General features: G+C 41.3%; 1 protein-coding gene across 1 annotated transcript in view; it reads right to left on the bottom strand.

Annotated features, from left to right (window-relative positions):
- The window catches only part of ALDH16A1 (aldehyde dehydrogenase 16 family member A1), a 144,816-nt gene that overhangs the window by 55,633 nt on the left and 66,756 nt on the right, over positions 1 to 22,427 (bottom strand). Inside the window, exons 10-12 of the mRNA XM_089689004.1 lie at positions 21,974 to 22,110; positions 14,206 to 14,311; positions 9,966 to 10,135 (exon numbers count right to left, since the gene is read on the bottom strand). Coding sequence (XP_089545130.1) covers positions 9,966 to 10,135; positions 14,206 to 14,311; positions 21,974 to 22,110 — 413 coding nt within the window. The remainder of the gene's footprint in view (positions 1 to 9,965; positions 10,136 to 14,205; positions 14,312 to 21,973; positions 22,111 to 22,427) is intronic.

Genomic DNA, 22,427 nt, shown 5'->3' with positions numbered 1-22,427 from the left:
GTATAAAAAAAAAAATTAAAAATCCCAGTATCTTTCCCGCCATTTGTAAATGCTATAACCTTCACGTAAACCAATTAATTTACAGGTATTGGGGTTTTTTTTTTTTTAGCAAAGACATGTCGCAGAATGCATTTTGACAGAAATTTATGACTAAATTTGATTTTTAAATTTTTTTTACTGGACGTTTTATAGCAAAAAGTCCAAAATATTTTTTTGTTCCTCAAAATTGTCAGCCTTTTTTTTTTTTATAGCACAAAAAATAAAAAACACACAGGTGATCAAATACCACCAAAAGAAAGTTCAATTTGTGGGGAAAAAAGGATGTAAATTTCATGTATGTACCATATTGCATGACTGCGCAATTGTCCGTTAAACAAGCGCAGCGCTGTATAGCAAAAAAATGGCGTAGATTGCAGTATCTATACCATAGTTTGTAGACGTTATAACTTTCACACAAAGCAATCAATATACACTTATTGGGATTTTTTTTACCAAAAACATGTAGCAGAATACATTTTGGCCTAAATTTATAACTAACTTTGAGTTTACTATATATTTTTTATAGCTTAAAGTAAAAAATATCGTTTTTCTTCAAAATTTTTGGTCTTTTTTTGTTTATAGCGTGAAAAATAAAAAGCGCACAGGTGATCAAATACCACCGAAAGAAAGCTCTATTTGTGTGAAAAAAAGGGCGTAAATTTCGTTTTGGTGCAGCATTGCATGACCGTGCAATTATCAGTTGAATTAGTGCAGCGCCGAGTAGCAAAAAGAGGCCTGGTCATTAAGGGGGGTAAATCCTCAGGAGGGCAAGTGGTTAAAACCAAATATCTTCCTAATGTGCTTACATCTACAAACATATTTTGGCAATAACCAATTTCTATGTACCCTGTTACATTAAATTCCTCTTCCCAGTAGCTACCTTGCTATGATTTACTGTATTATCTGCTACCCCCACAAGAATAACATCCTTGTCGATTCTTTTGGAGACCTGCAAGGCTGTCACAGAAATGAATTTACTTCTCTTTAGCACCCCGAAATATCACCCCTACCCCCTTAGGTCTAGCCTTACCTTTTTCATTAAACCACCCTATCCCCATAAGTTAATCTTTCCTCTTTACTCCTTTCCTAACCCACTGAGGGATCGCTTACTCCCTTACTTTTCTCTTTTCCCCAACACGGACCTTCCCTGTGTACCAACTGCCTTTTACTAATCCTGTTCTCTATCCATTTTCTTTTTTTTTTTAATATTAAAGACTCTAAGACTTCTGAAAAGAGATATATCCTCCTTTCAGACCTCAAAACAAAAGTTCAAAAAACCTTTATACAGAAATGTATTTAGGAAAGAAAACCTACCTGATATGTAATAGATATTACCCCATTTCCTACCACTGTACCAACCTGGATACCAAATCCAAAAGGAGTCTCAATCCTGATCTCTAGTTGGACTCAAATCTAGAAAACGATGGTCTGTACATTTTTGTCAAGGGCAGAAAAGGTGGCGTTTTAGTAACTTTAGCCTCTACATATAACCTGAATACTAGCTAGGGTGTTTTTCTCAAAATCTACCCTCACCAAAATTGAATCCTCTGCAGCAGGAACACTGATTCTGGGGGGTGACTTTAACTTTCCCAGTGATCCCCATGCGGACTCCTCTAAAGGCAGTTCTTGCATCCCTAGGCCTGCCCGTAAATCCAATAAATAAACCATAAGGTCTGCCCAACTACTTGATGTCCGGAGCTTCTTAACCAAACTACAAGAGATTACATGCACTTCTTATCAGCTCATATTCTTTATTTACAGATTGAGATATTTTTTGCCAAACACAGTGACACCCCCCTCCTAGTAGATGCTAAGATTGGCAATGTAACATGGTCAGCCCATTCTCCAATCTTGTTATTCCTGACCTCGAATCAACCCTCATCACCCAGAGCATGGTGTTTAATCGAGATCCGCTTGAATGACCCTTTGATTACGGAAGACATCAGTTCATTAATACATGGTACAGGGATTAAAAAAGAACAAAAGTCTAAAATTTCCCAATTAGTAGAAGAGATCCACCATTTTGAAACCAAACACAAACCAACCTAGACCCCCATATGTGGGCAGAGTTGACCTCTTTCACATGGGTAATCCGATTAGGTATGCCTGTCAGTTTATTTTAGGAGGACCTGATTGGAAGGTCCATGCATTCCCATGGGCTGGCGGGTGTAAATGGACACAAGACTGTTTAACAAAGAATTGTGCAAAGCACAAGCTTGTGCCATCCTTTTAAGCATTAAAATTGCAACTATTGCTACCCCTAATTAACAAAAGGGGCACAAACAGTTCTCTGTTCTTGCAGTGTGTGTAACAGGCAGTACAGGGAACATGTGAGCTGGAGCTGCATGCTCCAATCTCCTTGCCTGTCCCTGACCCCCCCCCCCCCCCCCACCAGGCCAAGGGTTGGAGGGTTGTTAACCCTGAAGGCTCTATTTGTGTAGTGCAATTACTGCAGGAGCAGAGGGAGGGACATGAGCTGTATGCTGACAAGGTTACACCTGGAGGGAAACTGCATCAGTTTCCATATGAAAAAACATTATTTTCCCTCTGTTAATTAGGGACAGACCTGTGCTAGTTTCTATTTCAATCTAAAATAAAAACTGGTGCAGGCGGCGCAGACAGACCTGAAAAAGGTTTATTTGGTTATTTAATGTGGCGTATAACACTCATAACAGTTCATGCACTATTATAATGGAGCAGGAATCTTAGTTATTTCCCCAGGATGTGTACTTTGGCAGCCAACAGTTCACATCTGTAGACAGTATGTTTCAGCCAGGGTCTGTCTATGTGAGTGGGTGTGTGTGGGAGAGGATGATCGTTGTTATATAGAGTTGGGGGTGCAATCAGAGCTTACAGCAGGTCCATTTTCCATCTGCCCTACTGACAGAAATGACAGCAGTGTCATTCCTATATGAAGGAGCAGGGGCCTCAATATCTGCTGGAGAGAGTATTCTGCTCCACACCACCTTCTCAGTACATGGTACAGCTGCTTTGCCTCCTGCCCTTCCACATAGCCATGCCACATTGTAACACTCGCAGTTCTCTTCTTTTACCAATCCATTCAGTTTTCACTGATGCAGCATTTGAACTTTCTTTCCTTTAGGTTTGACCAAGAAACAGCCAGCCAGGCAAGCACTCTCTCCCAGTGACAGGCTGCATAGGGTTAATGCTGCAGAGGAATTGTGTAGGCTTTGAGTAGGACCAGCTCACAAGGTTAAAGGAAGCAGACAGTCTAGAATTGGGTTTTCTTAATTACAGCAGAATTCCAGGTGGTTCTTTTTTTTTTTTTTTTGGCATGGTTACATTTCAGGCACAGAAGGGAGCAGGGGAGAAGAGAAACTGCAGCCAGTTTTCTGGACTTCCAGGAGACGCCTTGCATACAGAGGAGATTTTATGGACGTGTGTAACACAACAAACGTAGGCAACTGGTTAAGATGGATACCTTACCTAAAACTTCTGTATACTTTTCAGATGATCCCAGATGCACCCCCGTTGGCACGGCAATCTGGCATTATATCTGGTAATGTAAAAAATCTAGGATCCATCACTTCATTCTCTCTTTGCCTAAATCTTGGGGTGGAGTAGCCCTGCCTAACATGCTCCTTTACCATCATGTCTCTTCCTTACTAAGGATACTTTACTGGTATCACAGTCAGGAAAATAAGTTCACCTTTGGAACATTTTACATGTTCCACCAGTTTTTAGGGTGGAACATGTTCCCATGGCTTCAGCTGCACCTGCCACCCCCCCTCCCCAATACATAGTACTGGGAAAATTCTCCCCATACTATCTGTCAGAATTGAAACTAGCGCGGCCCTGCGGGGCATCGCCCACACAGTCATGACACTCATTCAGAGTTCTGTGAATGAGTAAAACCATAAATGGACAGGTGTTAGCTCAATATGGTTTCAAGATAAGCATATGTATCATAAAACATGAAATCAACATATATGTGTATGTAAAGATATAAAGTGCTGTCCCAACACCGCATTAGATAGTGAGAGTTCTATATAGGGTGTAACATAAATCCAAAAATGTGAATGGATGAGAGTCCTATAGAAGGGTGTCACATTGGTCCAGAAAGGTCTTCACCACTTGTGAGTAATATATGAATTTCCCACTCACCAGAAGGTGTTGACCCCCATATTGGATAGTCAAATATTGATTAGATGATTAAATAACATTTGGATTCTCAACTGTAAGCTCTCATATGGTGGGTCTCCAGGCTTCCCATCTCTCAATAGTGGCTCTCAGAAGAATGGATATCCATAAAATATGCTCTAAATGTAGTATTTATTAGGAATCATGGTTCATAAAATAGATAAAAAACACACGCACATGGTATGGTGTTTGTACTCCGGAACCAGTCTGTACAGCCAATGTGGAGACAGCATGTCTTTCTAAGGATCGCCGGCATGCGTTCCAAGTCTTGTGTTAGTGAGACGGACATGACGTCATGTAGGACCCGGAAGTGACAGGATCACGCTTCTACGTACGTTTGACCAGGCTGGGTCTTCAGGAAGTGACATGCCACCATTTTCGGGCTATGTTCATAGGGTCTCAGATGCTTTGATTGGGCGGCTACACCAAAATGGCGGAGACCCTATGTGCCAATCATATATATGCTGTTTCGTCTTATACTAGCTGCAAAGACTGTTGCGGTTCACAAATACTATTATGATTTGCACCTAAATAAAACTATATATAATAGCAAATACCTCTTACCTACAGTATAAAAACATATTATAGGCATAAAGAGATAAAAATTAAATAAAAAGAATGAACTACATAATACAAAAAATAAGAAAACAAAACAATATAAAATATGCCCAATGAAAAATTTGTTAGATCTGTAGACCAATATAGTATATAAAAATAGATGCAAAAAAATATTAATTAGATATTCAAGCACATCCCCTGTTGCCAAACATAGGTAGGTACAATGAGATGATGTCCTATAAATCAACCAATGTATAGATATTCATATTTTTCAAACCTAACTCCAAACTAAAATACTGACAATAACTGAATACTGACATTAAGGAAAGAAAGAAGAGGACAGCTTAGATAAAGAAAACACTTAAGATCTACAGTATATCTCGATTTACCCTATACATACAGGGAAAAAAGGGAGATAACATCCCTAATAATAACTTAGAAAACAATTGAGGTCTATATCACAATTTAACCCCTTGAGGTCCAATGTTTGTAGTTTAAAAATCCTTTCAGTTTCCATTTGTAGGCCTTTGTCATATCTTACACCTCCAATGTTTAGAGATCCTGTCTATTCCGCAGAAACTTAATAACCTGGGGTCCCGATTATGTTTCAATCGGAAATGGTTGGACAAACTATGCTGTCTGTAAACATTTTTTATATTCGTTATATGTTCCCCCATTCTAGTAGACAATTTCTGCGTTGTACTGTAACTTGCATGGGCATGTAAGTAAATATGTAACGCACCTAGAATCACATGTGTAATGCATGTGAAATGTGTTGGCCTTGGACCCTTTATTTCTTGGGTAATTTTTACAATAAAGCATCGCTGCCCAGATGCCAGGAGTATGAGAAGTGACTGATGTCATTTCTCTACGCTAAAGGAACAGAGTCAACATCAAATCACAAGACATTAGAATGCTTATAGCAAGATAAAAACTTGCTTGTGGGATTGAACGTGTTTATGACATTTAGTAATGTCACATTAGAAGATAAGAACCTGTTTAAAAGATGTCTACTTGCTTGAGAAGTTAGGAATCTTTAAATTTAGGGAAGATGAGAAGAAGTTTAGGGTAGATAAGAAGCTGATCTGAAGCAAAAATGTGACTTTTTAGAGAACGATGTTGATTCAATATGGTGGCTGGACGTGACTCTTATCCTCACGGAACCTTTCTGCTAGCTCCTCCTAGAGTGGGTGTGGCTCCCACCCACTTCAGGAAAGCTGGCAGGAAAATCGTTTAAAAGCAGGGAGTTTAAAAGGGATTGATTGGGAGTCTCCTAGTGACAGGGGACGCTCTGACAATGGGACTCTTGCCAAGGCTATATGGGGTCATTGATTTATGGCTTCCCAGTGACCCCCTGTGCAGTTTGGTTCAGATGGGATCTGTTCCTTCCTGCCTTCACATAGCTTTGGTAATGTATTAATTTTATGCTGGGACGCTGTCAAATGATGTGTCTATTTCATGCTGCAATGCTCACATTATTATTGGTGTGTGTTATTATGCAGATTGTGATGACTAAGATATATCCTCCTGTGTGTCGTGTGATAATAAAGTGCCGAGTGAATGTTGTGATGTACCAGGGCAGGTGTTCATTTGGTAGAGGGTCTTTCACATGCACAGAATATGTAATGGTGTAAATGCTGGTTAAAAGTACCTGTGTGTGACTACCGGTCTATTCTGTGTGTGTGTTTATGTATATGACTTGCTTTTAGTTATTGCACCCAGCATTTTCATTACAACATGTAATACATTTTCTGATATCATACTTTGCTCCAGTTACACTTGATGAAAACTGATCAATTCCTTTCTTTTTTTCTCCATTTATTCTACAACTAATTGCAGGGAAACCCCCACTGGTCTCCTGCATCTAATCAAAAATGGCCTCATTCACAAACGTGAATGGGGCTTTAACCTATTAATATACCTCATATTATTGTACCCATATTATTTGACATTAATTCATATTTGTGATTCTTGAGTATTTTTTAAATATCAATCATGACCTCTGTCTAACATTGGTGATGTTGTCAATTATCTTCCTATTCAATGGAGTTGTGACCCCATAAGGTTTTTTATATCAAAACCTTTTTTAAGCATATGAGATGTGTATATCAGACATCTTTCTATCCACTCAGGTGGCTCAATTGTACATGGGCCCAGGATCTGTCCCAAAAATTAAAAAAAAAGAAAAAAGAAAAAAAAGAAGACAACATCCTAAAACATTACTTGTTGGCAGGAAAGGTTGTGACCTCCTTCAATTGGAAGTATTCTTACAAGTATTCTACAATGTCTACAAAAGAATTGGCCAAGATCCTAAACAGTATAATGAATATGGAGACCATGGTAGCAGTGGACTAAAACAGACTAAAGCAACTACTCTACTGGGAGGTTATGAATAGCATACAGAGCTTCTGACCATTTGAGGCATTGGTCCAGTGATGCTATGGTGCTTTACATGCTCTACCATGTCCTCCTTCCTCAACATGTGCCTCTTCCATTCCACTTGCACTACATTAGATGTTTGCTGCATACATGACTGTCTACAGATATTTCACCTTAGCAATATTAATACACTAGAAGTGTGTTGTTACCAGCAATGACTATCGCTTCATGTCTTATGCCATGCTTACCATTGCCAAATCTTTTTGTTTGACTTAAGATGGAGATGTTGGTCTCAGGAATAATGTACAACTGGGTAGTGACATTAATACCTAGCTATTACTGAAACTCGGGGCAATACTTCCACGTTTTGAGGAACATAGCGAAAACTTAAACGTTATCTGTGGATCAATAATGGACAAATTGTGACTAATTTTGGGAGGTTGGCAGCAAGGATTTTTTTCAAAAAACAGATTAACAAGCGTACTACATCAAGAAAAAGATGGTCGGTTCCTCATTATCTGTTGTGACAGTGTGAGGCTCTGCCACTGTGGAAATTGTCAGGAAAAGGACACAGGATTTGCACGCTTACTGAGTGCAGGACTACAGAGCTTTTGCAGCTTTCTCTGGATTCTGGTATTTCTGGATTGGGCTTTGTAGTTTGGAGATTTCAAAGGACCTTGGGAGGGAAGAAATCTCTAACCTAGTGTCCAGACTTTGTGGAATAGCAGTGGGGTGTGTGCTCAGGTGCACACAACCCTTTTAATGAAGGTCTGGTGACATCTCAGTTTGAGGTGGAGTGGAAGTTGTTGTTGCAGTGGCTGTCGTGTGGAGACTGGTGGTGTTTAACCACCTCCCACCCGCCATATAAGGAAATGACGGGCGCAAGGCGGTTCTCTTGTTCTGGGAGGACATTGCATGATGTCCTCCCACTCTAACCGCGCGGCACGGCGATCCGTGTCCCAGGGACACAGCGGATCACCAATCAATGGAAAGAGCCAATGACGTCGACTCTGTTATGTGATCAGCTGTGTCCAATCACAGCTGATCGCATGTAAATAAGGAAATGCCGGTTATCTGCATTCCTCTCCTCACAAGCTGTCACACTGACAGCTCGTGAGGAGAGGAGAGCAGGTAATCGGTGTGCCCTTATGATCAGTGTAGCCTCAGCAGTGCCACCTGTCAATGTCCATCAATGCCACCTGCCAGTGCCCATCAGTGCCACATCAATGCAACATATCAGTGCCTACCAGTGTACATCAATGCCACATATCAGTGCCCATCTGAGCTGTCTTTCAGTGCCACCTATCAGTGCCAGTCAGTGCCACCTATCAGTGCTGCCAATCAATGCCACCTATCAGTGCTGCCAATCAATGCCACCTATCAGTGACAGTCAGTGCTGCCTATCAGAGCCATCTATCAGTGCCATATATGAGTGCTGCCTTTCAGTGCCCATCAGTGATGCCTGTCAATGCCCATCAGTGCCACCTACCAGTGCTTCCTTATCAGTGCCCATCAGTGCCAATCACTGCAGCCTCATTAGTGCACATCAGTGAAGGAGAAATATCACTTATTTACAAAATGTTATAACAAGCTAAAAAAAACCAAACTTTTTAAAAAAAAATTTCAGTTGTTTTTGGTTTGTTTAGCAAAAAAAACCCCAGAGGTGATTAAATACCACCAAAATAAAGCTCTATCTGTCTCAAAAAAAATGATAAAAATTTCATATGGGTACAGTGTTGCATGACCACACAATTTTTATTCAAATTGCGACATTGCTGAAAGCTGAAAATTGGCCTGGGCAGGAAGGGGGTATAAGTGCCCGGTAGGCAAGTGGTTAACAGGGACTGCATTCCTTGTGTTGGGGCTTCATGCCAAAGGACTGGGAAAGCCAGGACAGTTCACCTAGGCCTGGGAGACGAAGAGAGGGTCTGGAAGCCCAAGAAAACTAAAGCGGTTACCGGGTCCAGAAAGGCTGGAGGAAGAGTGAGTAGACCCAGGAGGACCAGAGAAACCTGTTTGAGGCCAGGAGTAAGCCCGTGCAGTGAGGTACTGCAAACTGAGGCTAAGTGAGCCAGGGAAAGCCAGTGTACTAGCAGCAGTCGTGCTGCCAAAGCGTAGCCAGGTGGCTTGGCATTTTTTGTTACTGTCATTATTTTTACTTTGCTGGAGAAGATCCCCTGTGTGGGCAACCCGTTTATGCTGGACTTTTGCCTTTTAATAACAGTGGGCTACCAGGCCCTTGAATAAAGTCCGGACTGACGTGAACTCACTTGGAAAACTCATCTACCACTAGAGCTGAACATTCCCCAGATGAAACCTTGGCTTAGGATTCTCTATTAGTTTCAGTAACTACTTATTTAGAACTCTGGTCTTAGTTCACAGAAGGCGCTTTGCAGTAAACAGTTTTTTGCACTAAATTCAGACCTATGGCTTTGCTCCGAAGCCATGCGGGAACATGTGCATGTTACGTCTAATGGTTCGATTCTGAAGTGGACCACTTGGTCTCTTTCTGCCATCGGTCTTCTGAGATTGTGTCCTTTTATAGAAGGGTTGGTGGTTGACAAGGAAGTTTAATGCAAGGGTTGATTGGTTTACATTAAGGGTCGGTGTAAGTTTTGGGGGGTTACAGAGAAGGTTACAGCAAGGGCTAGGGGGTTTCAGAGAGGGAAACAATTAGATTGACAGGTAAGTTTAGTATGAGGAGGTCTTGGAGTAAGGTTTTACACTCAATTCAAGCAGCACTGTGTGAAAAACCTCCAGTGACAAGCTTCTGGAGCTGAAAACTTGTATAAACACTAAAGAATTAAAGAAATAAAGCATAATAATACCTGGGGATTTCTGAGTCCTGTATCTGAATTACAGAAAGATTGACCTGTTTTTGCCCTGGAATAGGAGGAAGATCGGCACCATAGGTAACTGCAAATGTTTTATAATTTACGTCCCCTGGATTTGGTCGTGGTCTGTCTTCCCAGGACGGCCTTACGTACTCAAACAGCCCCTGCAGAAGAAAAGCAAGATAAGTTTTAGAACGTCCATTAAAAGCTTCAAAAATCTGAAAGTAGTGTTTTTTGCTGTCCATAGACAATAAATTATCTTTATTTTCGCTGACCGAAATCAGATAAATTAAACCTTTACATCTGTGGTCAGCCAATGTTGGATGTGTATCCAATAAAAAAAATGGTAATTTTATATAAAGAACAAAAAACAATTATGGCCTATTCAGACCATATGGTTTAGACTGCGCTGGGCTACTTTCCTTATGTCTTATTAGTTCAGTTCATACCACTGCACTGGGTTAGTGTGCATTAAAAAAGGGGGCGATGCTGCATCTTTACAGAGTGCATCCTGTTGCAATTCAGTACACCGCATTGCAACGCTTTGCAGTGCACAAAGATGAAAAAAACAAATATTTTGTGACATTTCAAAAAAGAAAGTAAACAGCTTGATGCATCCTTAAAAAGCATTCCTCAGCTCCTCCATAGAGGCACACAAGTGACTGTGCATAATACAGAGTATAATGTATGCTGCTGGTGTGAATAGGCACTTAAAGTGGAACTTTAGTCAGAAAATTAAGTTCTGCTAGATCACTTCATGCTGGCCCCTTTTGCAGGTATAGCTATGAAAACCATTAAAAATAAGTACCTATACCATTTAAAATCCAATAATACACTGCCTCACTTTGCTCTGCACATGCTCAGTTGTGGTCTATGATTCAGCACTGTGCCTAAAATGTAGAGGCCGATCTGCTGACAGCCTAAATATTTACTGTTTTCTGGTTTTCAGCAAAATGGCAGCCTCCAGCAAAAAGAAACAGGAACGCTGGAGGCAATTTACAGCACACACTCATTTTGGTATCATGATTATTAATGTGGAATGCATGTTCCTTGACTTTTTGTCAAGTTGTTATGGGTAAAGTTCCACTTTAAGGTGTCCATACATGGAAATATACCTCACCGAGAATAACCGATGAAGATATCTGTTCTAGGAACAAATGCTAGCACCACATCAATTCTTCAATGGTGACAGTGGCATACAGTATATGAGGTACAATGATTCTCCCAACTTCTTCACAACATAAGACAAGGGCCTTCAACCCTTGGGAAATAATAGTTCTACCATAGAATGCAATGCATTAATCCACAGCATCACTCAAAACACAGGACTGTATATAGAACCCTAACACAGGATGAGATTTGGCTACCCTGTATCAAAAAATCAATCTGAAATCCACATCTATCAAAACTGACACCAGCAAATATGATAGCCACACAAAAGACAATACATTTCAAATAGTTTGCTGGAGCTGATTTCTCCAAAAGTAACTAATTAGAAATCTGCATGTGTTTAGTGTGGAGAACGCTCTGTTTTCAACTTGTGCCAATGAAATGACTGGTGTTTGCTTCAAAGCCACACAGTGGAAATATGAAACGCCATGTAGAAAATTTGAAATGTCATGCAACATTTGAGTGAACTTAGGATTTCATGTACTGGAAATTTATTATTGCATGAAGCTATTTAAGAAAGGAATTTCTAGTTATGTATTGGGCTTGGGGAGGGTTCATTTAATGTAGAGAATGTTTCCTTTGGGGGGGGGTATTTAAGTTTGTTTAGGTTTGAGGAGAGTGGGGTGGGGAAGATTTTTGCATTTTTACGGGGGGGGGGGGCTTTTGTATTGGAGATGGTTGGATGAGGGATCAGGGAGCATTCCTCACACTACATTCTGTACCAAGAACTATATGTTAGATAACTCTGCACTCTGGATGTTAAATACCCCTGACCCCAGCTTTCTGTACACCACAAACCTCTAACCCCACAACACTTTATGTCACATAGATATGAGCTCAATGAATGTATTACTTTGCTGCATACATACTTGTTTACGTACCCCTGTACTCTGAATTATATATTCCTGACCACTGCACTCCCATTTTACATACTTGTAACCCGCACACTCTTAAAGTCACATACTCCTCACTCCTGCAAAGTGTGCCTTACATACTACTAAAACTTTCACCATATACTTTACATACTCTTGAACCCTGCACTCTACAACTAACATATCCAACCTTTCTACTCTATTTACCATAACATGCTCCCTGCATTCCATACTACTGAAGCCTACACTTCATACCTTACATTTTCCTGAACTCTACAACCCGCACCTTACAAAAATTCCTATCCTTGCAATCTGAATCTTAAATACTCTTGCCGTCCTCAGTTTACATACACATAACCCATACAATCCACACCCTAAACTGCAGACCCCTGCACTCTGTACCTACATACTGCTGACCCCTGCACACCACACCTTACATACTCTTTACCCATTCCCTTAATACACAACATACCCCTGACTCCAGCATCCTGTACCATACATACACCCGACCACTTAATTATATACATTGCATACTCCCAATACCTGCACTCCGCACCTTACAAAAATCTGACCCCTACACTCTGCACTTTACATTCACATAACCCCTACAATCAGCACTTTACATACCCCTGGCCCCTGCACTCCGCACCTTACATACTTCTGATCCCTTTCTTTAATACACAATAAATCTAATTTCTTCATAAAATGTAGGCCAAAATGTATTCTGCTACATGTCTTTGGTAAAAAGGAAATCCCAATAGGTGTACATTGATTGGTTTCTGTAAAAGTCATAGCATCTACAAACTATGGTATATTTACTGGAATTTTTATTCATTTTGTTTTTTAAACTTGTAATGTCAGTGATCAGCAACTTATTGTGGGACTGTGATTGTGCGGCAGACAATCTGACACTAACTGAAACTGGTTGGGAAGTACACTGACATTACCAATTAGAACACCAATACAGTGATCAGCAATAATACTATACACTGTCACTGTACTAATAACACTGACTGGGAAGGGGTTAACATCTAGGGTCGATCAATGGGTAAACTATGTGCCCAAGAATGTGTAATATGTGCTGCTTTTTACTAAATACCTCTTTGTTTCCTCTCCCTGCAAAGTAGGGAGAAGGAACAAACAGATTGTTCCCTCTGTACAGAGCCTTGTATTGTTTGTCAACAAAAGGCTCTGGGCTGTGATTGGACACAGCTGATCAGCAGGTCTCAGCCATGAATCATTGGCTAAACCTGCTGACAAAATCCCTGTGTCCTGTGTCCAATCACAGCAGGAGTCCACCATGGTGGTGGGGGGTGCCACACGAAGGCCCTGAACTTGGGAACCATTGCCGACATACAGGTATCTGATTGTGCCTGTAAAATGAATGCGCAGTAAAATGAAGGCGGGCAGCCGACACGTGGTTAAAATATGTTTTGGATTGTAGGCTGTGCTGGATATAGTAGATTCAGGATCTATTAGATTATGTCCCTCTATGCCCCTTCCACTGTCTGTGCAATGTGGCTATACGCACCATTCACTATGGCGTGCCACTTAATTGCTCACCTCAAGTTGCATATTTAGCGATAATCCTGCTCTTGTCACGCAACTATTTACATCCCACTGCAACCTCCCTCTCATATGAACTCTAGTATTTCTTGGTGAAGCTGCAGTCAGGTTAGGGAATGATGTCAGAAATACAATAACGTGCACTTACTTCACAAGAAAGAAATTACAGGGGCTTGCTATTGGGGGCACTGGTCAAGGGGGAGGAGCTAGGAGTGTCAGCGAGGGACCAGAGAAGAAGAGGATTGGGGCTGCTCTGTGCAGAACCATTGCACAGAGCAGGTAAGTATGATATGTTTGTTATTTAAAAAAAACAAAAAAAAACACACAGAACCTTTAGAATCCCTTTAACCCCTTCCCAACCATGTAACGCATTTAAGCAGCGGCAGGAAAAGTGGGCTTTAAGCCTTATGTGCATTAACGTTCACTTAAACGGTCATCAACAGCTATCACAAAGGGGGTAAAAATCATTGCTGGTTGCAGATTGAAACACAAAAAGGTATTTTTTTTATAAACATCAAATTGAAAACATTACTTGTGGAGTAATTATATATTCAGTGTCTTAATTAAGAAAAAAAAAGAAGGAAAATAAACAAAGCAGGGTTTTTAATACAATACAATTTTCTCACCTCTTTTCCTCCATCCCGTCCATATCCACTTTCTTTATATCCACCAAACCCAGCAGCTGCATCAAACATGTTGTGTCCATTTATCCACACTGTGCCAGCTTTCATGCTGAAGACAGAAGAGGGGATCAGTCAGTAGGTCTGCACCACCTTCATATATTTTTAGTTTGCAATGTTTAAAATGGTTCTCCGGAAAAGAGAGACACTATCTAATCTCAGACAGGCTTATTTAAGGATGTAAAATTGCTTTGTATGCCACCTTACAGTATATGAGGACAGCATTAAACTCTTTGCTATAGATAAACTATGGAATTTTCCACATGCTTTTTTCCCCAAAATGATATGTACTTTTGGTTATAAATATAATTTAGTATTGCAATAACCAAACATTAAAACTTTAGTAATTATAATAAGATAATTTTTCTTGAAGGCCATTGAGGCACAATATAGTAAGGCTGCTCTCACACTGATCTGCTTTTGATGCATTCTTCAGTTATAAAAAAAAAAAAAGCAGAAGAAAAAACTGTATCGCTTTAAATCCTATAATGCTCTTCACACTGATCCGTTGTGCTTCAGTTGTGGTGAAACAAATCCTGCTTGCTGCATTTTTGGTGCATGTTTGTTCAGTATACCACTAAACATCTGAATGATGCAGAGGAAGACTGGTTGAAAGTGTTGTGGTCAGATGAGACCAAAATCGAGCTCTTTGGCATCAACTCAACTCGCCGTGTTTGGAGGAGGAGGAATGCTGCCTATGACCCCAAGAACACCATTCCAACTGTCAAACATGGTGGTGGAAACATTCTGCTTTGGGGGGTGTTTTTCTGCTAAGGGGACAGGACAACTGCACCGCATCAAAGGGACGATGGATGGGGCAATGTACCGTCAATTCTTGGGTGAGAACCTTCTTCCCTCAGCCAGGGCATTGAACATGGGTCGTGGATGGGTGTTTCAGCATGACAATGACCCAAAACACACGGCCAAGGCAACAAAGGAGTGGCTCAAGAAGCACATTAAGGTCCTGGAGTTGCCTAGCCAGTCTCCAGACCTTAATCCGATTGAAAATCTGTGGAGGGAGCTGAAAGTTCGAGTTGCCAAATGTCAGCCACCAAACCTTAATGACTTGGAGAGGATCTTCTAAGAGGAGTGGGCCAAAATCCCTCCTTAGATGTGTGCAAACCTGGTGGCCAACTACAGGAAACGTCTGACCTCTGTGATTGCCAACAATGGATTTGCCATCAAGTACTAAGTCATGTTTTGTGAAGGGGATCAAATACTCATTTCCCTCATTAACATGCAAATCAGTGCATAATTTGTTAGATATGCATTTCTTTTAAATTTTTTGTTGCTATTCTGTCTCTCAGTGTTACAATACACCTACCATTCGATTTTTAGACTGATCATTTCTTTGTGAGTGGGCAAACAATCAAAATCAGCAGGGGATCAAATACTTATTTCCTTCACTGTGTGTGTGTGTATACACACACACACAAATATATATATATATATATATATATATATATATATATATATATATATATATATATTACACACATACATATACATACACACATATACATACAGGTGAAACTCAAAAAATTTGAATATCGTGCAAAAGTTCATTTATTTCAGTAATGCAACTTAAAAGGTGAAACTAATATATGAGATAGACTAATTACATGCAAAGCAAGATAGTTCAAGCCATGATTTGTCATAATTGTGATGATTATGGCTTACAGCTCATGAAAACCCCAAATCCACAATTTCAGAAAATTAGAATATTACATGCTATGGTAAAGGAAAACCCATTCACAACATCCAGACAAGTGAAGGACACTCTCCAGGAGGTGGGCGTATCATTGTCAAAGTCTACAATCAAGAGAAGACTTCACGAGAGCAAATACAGAGGGTTCACCACAAGGCACAAGCCATTCATAAGCCTGAAGAATAGAAAAGCCAGATTAGACTTTGCCAAAAAACATCTAAAAAAGACAGACCAGTTCTGGAAAAGAATTCTTTGGATGTATGAAACTAAGATTAAACTGTACCAGAATGACAGGAAGAAAAAAGTGTGGAGGAGGCTTGGAACAGCTCCTGATCCACACATCATCTGTAAAACATGGTGGAGACAGTGTGATGGCATGGGAATGCATGGCTTCCAGTGGCACTGGGTCATTGGTGTTTATTGATGATGTGACCGAAGCCGGATGAATTCTGCAGTGTTTATAGATATACTGTCAGCCCAGATTCAGCCAAAATGCAGAAAAGTTTATTGGACGGCGCTTCACAGTACAGATGGACAATGATCGAAAACACACTGCAAAAGCAACCCAGGAGCTTTTGAAGGAAAAGTAGTAGAATATTCTGCAATGGCTGAATCAATCAGCTGATCTCAACCCAAATAAGCATGTATTTCACTTGCTGAAGGCAAAACTAAAATGCTGAAAGACCCACAAACAAAGAACAACTGAAGACAGCTGCAGTTAGAGCCTGGCAAAGCATCAGATAGGAGGAAACCGAGTCTTTGGTAATGTCCATGGGTTCCAGACTTCAGGCAGTCATTGCCAGTAAAGGATTCTCAACAAAATATTAAAAATGAACATTTTATTTATGATTATATTCATTTGTGCAATTACATTTGAGCCCTGAAAATGGAGTGACTGTGTATAAAAATGGTTGCAGTTCCTAAAATTTGTACTTGATGTTTATGTTCAACCCCTTGCATTAAAGCTGAAAGTCTGCACTTCAAATTAATTTGGGTTGTTTCATTTTAACTTATTCTGGTGGCACACAGAGCCAAAAGTACGAAAATTGTTCCTGTGTCCAAATATGTATAGACACACACACAAACACACACACACCTCAAAAAAAGTAAAGGAACACTTTGAAAACACATCAGATCTCAATGGGGAAAAAATATCATACTGGATATCTATAATGATATGGACTGGGTAATGTGTTAGGAACGTAAGGATGCCCCATTGTTGGATGGAAATTAAAATTATCAGCCCCAAAGACACCCCAAAAATCAAAGTGAAAAAATGATGCAGCATGTTAGTTCATTTTTCTGAAATTTCATTGCAGATACTCAAAATGGTATTCAGTAATTTGTATGGCCCCCACGTGCATGTATGCATGCCTGACAATGTCGGGGCATGCTCCTAATGAAATGACAGATGGTGTCCTGGGGTATTTTCCCCCAGATCTGGACCAGGGCATCACTGAGCTCATGGACACTCTGAGGTGCAACCTGGCGTCATCGGATGGACCGAAACAGGATATCACAGAGGTGTTCTATTGGATTTATGTCAGGCGAGCGTGGGGGCCATTCAATGGTATCAATTCCTTCAACCTCCAGGAACTGCCTGCATACTCTCACCACGAGGCTGGGCATTGTCATGCACCAGGAGGAACCCAGGTCGTGCACCAGCGTAGGGTCTGACAATGAGTCCCAGGATTTCATCCCGCTACCTAATGGCAGTCAGGGTACCATTGTCTAGCCTCTAAAAGGTCTGTGTGTCCCTCCATGGACATGCCTCCCCAGACCATCACTGACCCACCACCAAAACGGTCATGCTGAACGATGTTACAGGAAGAATAATGTTCTCCACGGCTTCTCCAGACTCTCTCACATGTGCTCTGGGTGACCCTGCACTCATTGAAAAGCACAGGGTGCCAGTGGCGAACCTGCCAATTCTGGTGTTCAATGGCAAATGCCAATCGAGCTCTATGGTGCTGGGGCAGTGAGCACAAGGCCCACTAGAGGCCCTCAGGCCAGCCTCATGAAGTCTGTTTCTGATTGTTTGGTCAGACATTCCACACCAGTAGCCTGCTGGAGGTCATTTTGTAGGGCTCTGGCAGTGCTCATCCTGTTCCTCCTTGCATAAAAGAGCAGATACCGGTCCTGCTGATGGATTAAGGACCTTTTACGGCCCTGCCCAGCTCTCCTAGAGTAACTGCCTGTCCCCTGGAATCTCCTCCATGCTCTTGAATCTGTGCTGGAGACACAGCAAACCTTCTGGCAATGATATGTATTGATGTATCATCCTGGAGGAGCTGGACTGCCTGTGCAACCTCTGTAGGGTCCAGGTATCGCCTCATGCTACCAGTAGTGACACTGACCCTAGCTAAATGCCAAACTAGTGAAAAACAGTCAGAAAAGATGAGTAGGGAAAAAAAGTCAGTGGCCTGAACCTTTAAAACCATTCCTGTTTTGGGGGTTGTCTCATTGTTGCCCATCTAGTGCATCTGTTGTTAATTTCATTAACACAAAAGCAGCTGAAATTGATTAACAAATCCCTCTTCTACTTAACTGACCAGATCAATATCCCAGAAGTTTAAATTGACTTGATGCTATACTCGGATTTAAAAAAGTGTTCCTTTAATTTTTTTGAGCAGTGTATGTCACCCTCTCCACACTAAATCACAGAGAAAGAAAAAAAAAATATTTTGAAACTATCTAAAATAAAGAAAATGTAAATGTAGACCACTCAGCAGCTAGAGAGAGAGAGATCACAAGCTTATATGCCTTACTTGAGAGAGTTGGGCAAAAGGAGTCGGTGAGTGTATGTGCATGTGAAGGTTTACAATCGTGGGATTTTGTGTTCTGGACACATTGCTCTGATTTAATGGGCACATTATTTACATTTCTTTTGATTTGCTGGACGCATGGTTTATTTTACTGGATACACAGTCTGAACTAGTTTGAATTCACAGTTTTTAACATATGATTAAGTGCTGAGTCATTAGGATTAGCCTTAAAGCCTTAAAATGATTTTTTTTTTAACAACAAATCTGTTATACGTGCCTGCTCTGTGCATTGGTTTTGCACAGAACCGCCCCAATTCCCTTCTTTTTGGGGCCCTCGCCAGTGGTCCTGAATCCTCCCCTTGCCGAGTAACCCCAATAGCAAGCCTCTTGCTATGGGGGCACTTGAACAGGCTCGCTCCCAAGCTGCGCTCCTGTGAATGGACATTGTCCAATCACACAAAGGGTGGTTCAACCCTATCCACTGCTCTCTCCTCATTGGCTGTGATTGATAGCAGCAGGAGCCAGTGGCTCCCGATGCTGTGTGAGCCAATGAGGAAAGAGAGACCCGGCTCGCATGCACATCGCTGGACCGAGATGGGACTCAGGTAAGTATTAGGGGGGCTGAGGGGGGAGCTGCTCCCAGAAGGTAAAAAAAGAAAAACCTTTTTGTCTTTAGAACAACTTTAAGGCAGCCACAGTTGGACTAAATCTCAGCCAGTTCACCAGGGACCAGCTGAGATTAAATCCATCTATTGGGCAGTCTGGTTGTCCTGAAGTCGATCCATTGATCGACTTTAGTACAACCAGCCTGTTGGATATTTTGCATGCTATCAATGCCAATGGCAGTAGCTGATAGCAGTGATCATTGTGCTCTGCCGGCATTCCCTGCAATACATTAATGCAGCGAGAGTGATTCCCCCATTAACACTAACTTTGTTGATAGGGGGGTCAAGCAATTTTCTTTTCTTCCACCCCTGGTGGAAGGAAATAAAATTATATAATCTATGGCTTGCTTAAGTGATATCACTATCTTCAGGAGCAAACTGAATCAGAGATGGCAATAGGCACAGTTGAGGTCAAGAACTAGAGTTAACCGTGGATGGCACCAGAGCATGCTTTTAGTGTCTGAAAGCAGACTGCTCCATTTAGTATGCACAAACTGATAAAAAATACAACATGGACATTAGATATCTTGTGCACATATCAGAGGTGTCAGCCTAAGCTACACAAAAATCTGAGGACGATGACCCTATAGTATTAGTGGTGACAGAATCTAGGTTACAGGTGTCAGTCCCTGCTGGGCATACCAAGACATTTTCCCCAGCCACAATGGAGGAGTACAAGTGGAGATCAGCCATTGCAGCAGGCCTGTCTTCTGGGTGTCTTCTAAGACATGTTGTACCACAAAATGGAAAACACTCCATCCAAGAGATGACTTCAGCACTACGTTCCTTCAGCAATAACCACTGTTAGATGATGGTGGCAGGAACTTTAATATGGCACCCAATGGTACCCACTGAGAGATAGCTGCCAGGGCTTCAGCCTGACTGCCATTACTCACTTAGTGAGTCCACAGAGGCTAGGTCATACCGGAGGCTGTCCCATGGCTCTTGACATGGAGAGCTTTGGGGCTATTAACATAGTACACTAGGACCTGGAAAGCACCAAACACGGAGCCCTGTGACTGAAGGTCAAATTTCAGGCTAGACGCACCCATTCAAAGGCTTACTTACTGTGTGAGCCTTCACAGACTGGGTCACACCAGAAACTGTACCACAGCTCTTGACCTGGAGAGCACTGTGCAGCTAGCTAACACGGTACACAGAAATCTGGAAAGCAACACAACACGGAGCCCAGTGCCTGAAGGTCACATTCCAGGCTAGCCTAGAAATCTTCCAGTCCAGTGAGGTTATGGAATTGTCTCCAGCTGTTGCTGAGGATACACTGATTTGGATAACTGCTGAGTACAGAGTAGCTCAACCAGTATTTTCAAAGTTAACAATGAAGACAAACTAATATTTAAAAATAGGAATAGAAAGGCTAGTAAAAATATTGTTAGTTTTTCTCAGCTTAGCTGAAGAAAAGGCATCAAACCTCCTAGAACACTAACAATATACTGAGACTTAACGGATGGAGATGGAGTTATACAAGGGCTGGCATAATGGATTTTTGTTTGCTAATGTCCCAAACTCCTGTAGGTTGCAGTATAACCCAGATGTCTAGTTACTATATTGTCATGTTCCTCAGCAAATAGAGAAAACATTAACATAATTCAACATAACAGAAATTTATGGGAGAATAAAAGAATATCCCACACGCAGTATATTAAAAGGCGATCTTCTGCCTGTGTTTCTTATGTGTTGTCTACGCACAGTGAAAAGACCAGACCAGCTGCTTTCAATACATAATTGTTCAAAACTGTGTCCAGCTGCTCACAAGATAAACAAGTTTAATTCACACACCTTTGTATTATAAATACAGATGAGTTAACGTTCAGGCTGAACCCATAGGAAACTGACATGATAGCAAGCTGCCAGCCCAATCAGCTGCGTCCGTGGAATTCCCCAATTGACAGCCACACGTGACAAAGGGGAAGGGATGCTGGTGAGGACATCACTAACGCAATATGGCCACATGGCCATATTTGATCAATGGCATTGTCCACATATGGCCATATTAGGTCAATGATGATGCCAGCATCCCTGCCCCATTAGGTATATATGGCTGGCGGGCAGGGAATTCCACAATCGCAGCAGATTAAACCGGCTGCCTGTTATCGTGTGTCAGTTTCCCATGGTTTAGACCTGAGTTCAGCTTGAACTTTAGCTTATCCCTAGTTATAAACATAAGTTGTAATTAACCTTACACTGCTGGAGGACTTAGCAACCAGGAATGAATGAAGCTGGTTGTAAATGTAGTGCGTGCCTGACCCTTTTCACAGGTTAGGCCGGATATGTCAACTATTCTCCCACTCAAATTGTTCACTCAGTAGTAACCACAATCTGGTAGAGCAATTCTTTTATCATGAGTGTCCACATCATACGACACCCTTTCTATGTTGCATTTCTCCCCCAGTGTCCACACTAGCTTCAGTCAAAACTTTTTCCAACCCATTTACTTTAACGGAATTCCCACTCCTTTCCTGTGTACATTACATTCTCTGGCACCTCTTCCTCCATTGTCTTTGCTTTATTCTCTGTTAGTTGTTATTAGTAAAAGGCTCTAGGATATAAATTTTTACCTCAATGCTACCTCCAAAGCTAAAGGCAGATTTTCTGTCCAGACACTAGCGGCCAATCCATAGGGTGTATTATTTCCAAGAGCAATGGCTTCTTTAGCAGTTCGGAATGTCATTGCAACCAAGACAGGGCCAAAAATCTGTTCAATAAATTCCATCAAAACAAAAAATAAATTAACACACGACATAGAAGTTTAAAAGACAACAAAGAAACCAGCCTGCTGGTCACACACAAACCCAGGGGAACTTGGGCTCGACTTGATTTTGTGCTTGGCACAGGACTGGGCGTTCCTGTACTGCTAAAACTTGAGCTTTTGTGCACTACCTGTAAAGAGGCAAATTCCCTGCATGACCAATGTATCAATGTCTGCCTTGGTATAAGGGTGCTTTGCATATGGATCACCCTGTATTATTGCCCAGAGATCAAAGTGGAGCTTGGCTAGACAGAAAGAAGTGG

Source organism: Staurois parvus, unplaced genomic scaffold (genome assembly GCF_062004578.1).
Source record: "Staurois parvus isolate SC_StPar_1 unplaced genomic scaffold, SC_StPar_1.0 ptg000465l, whole genome shotgun sequence".
Taxonomy (NCBI): Eukaryota; Metazoa; Chordata; class Amphibia; order Anura; family Ranidae; genus Staurois; species Staurois parvus.
Note: the sequence above shows the minus strand (reverse complement) of the source record. Positions and strands in the feature narration are given on the sequence as shown.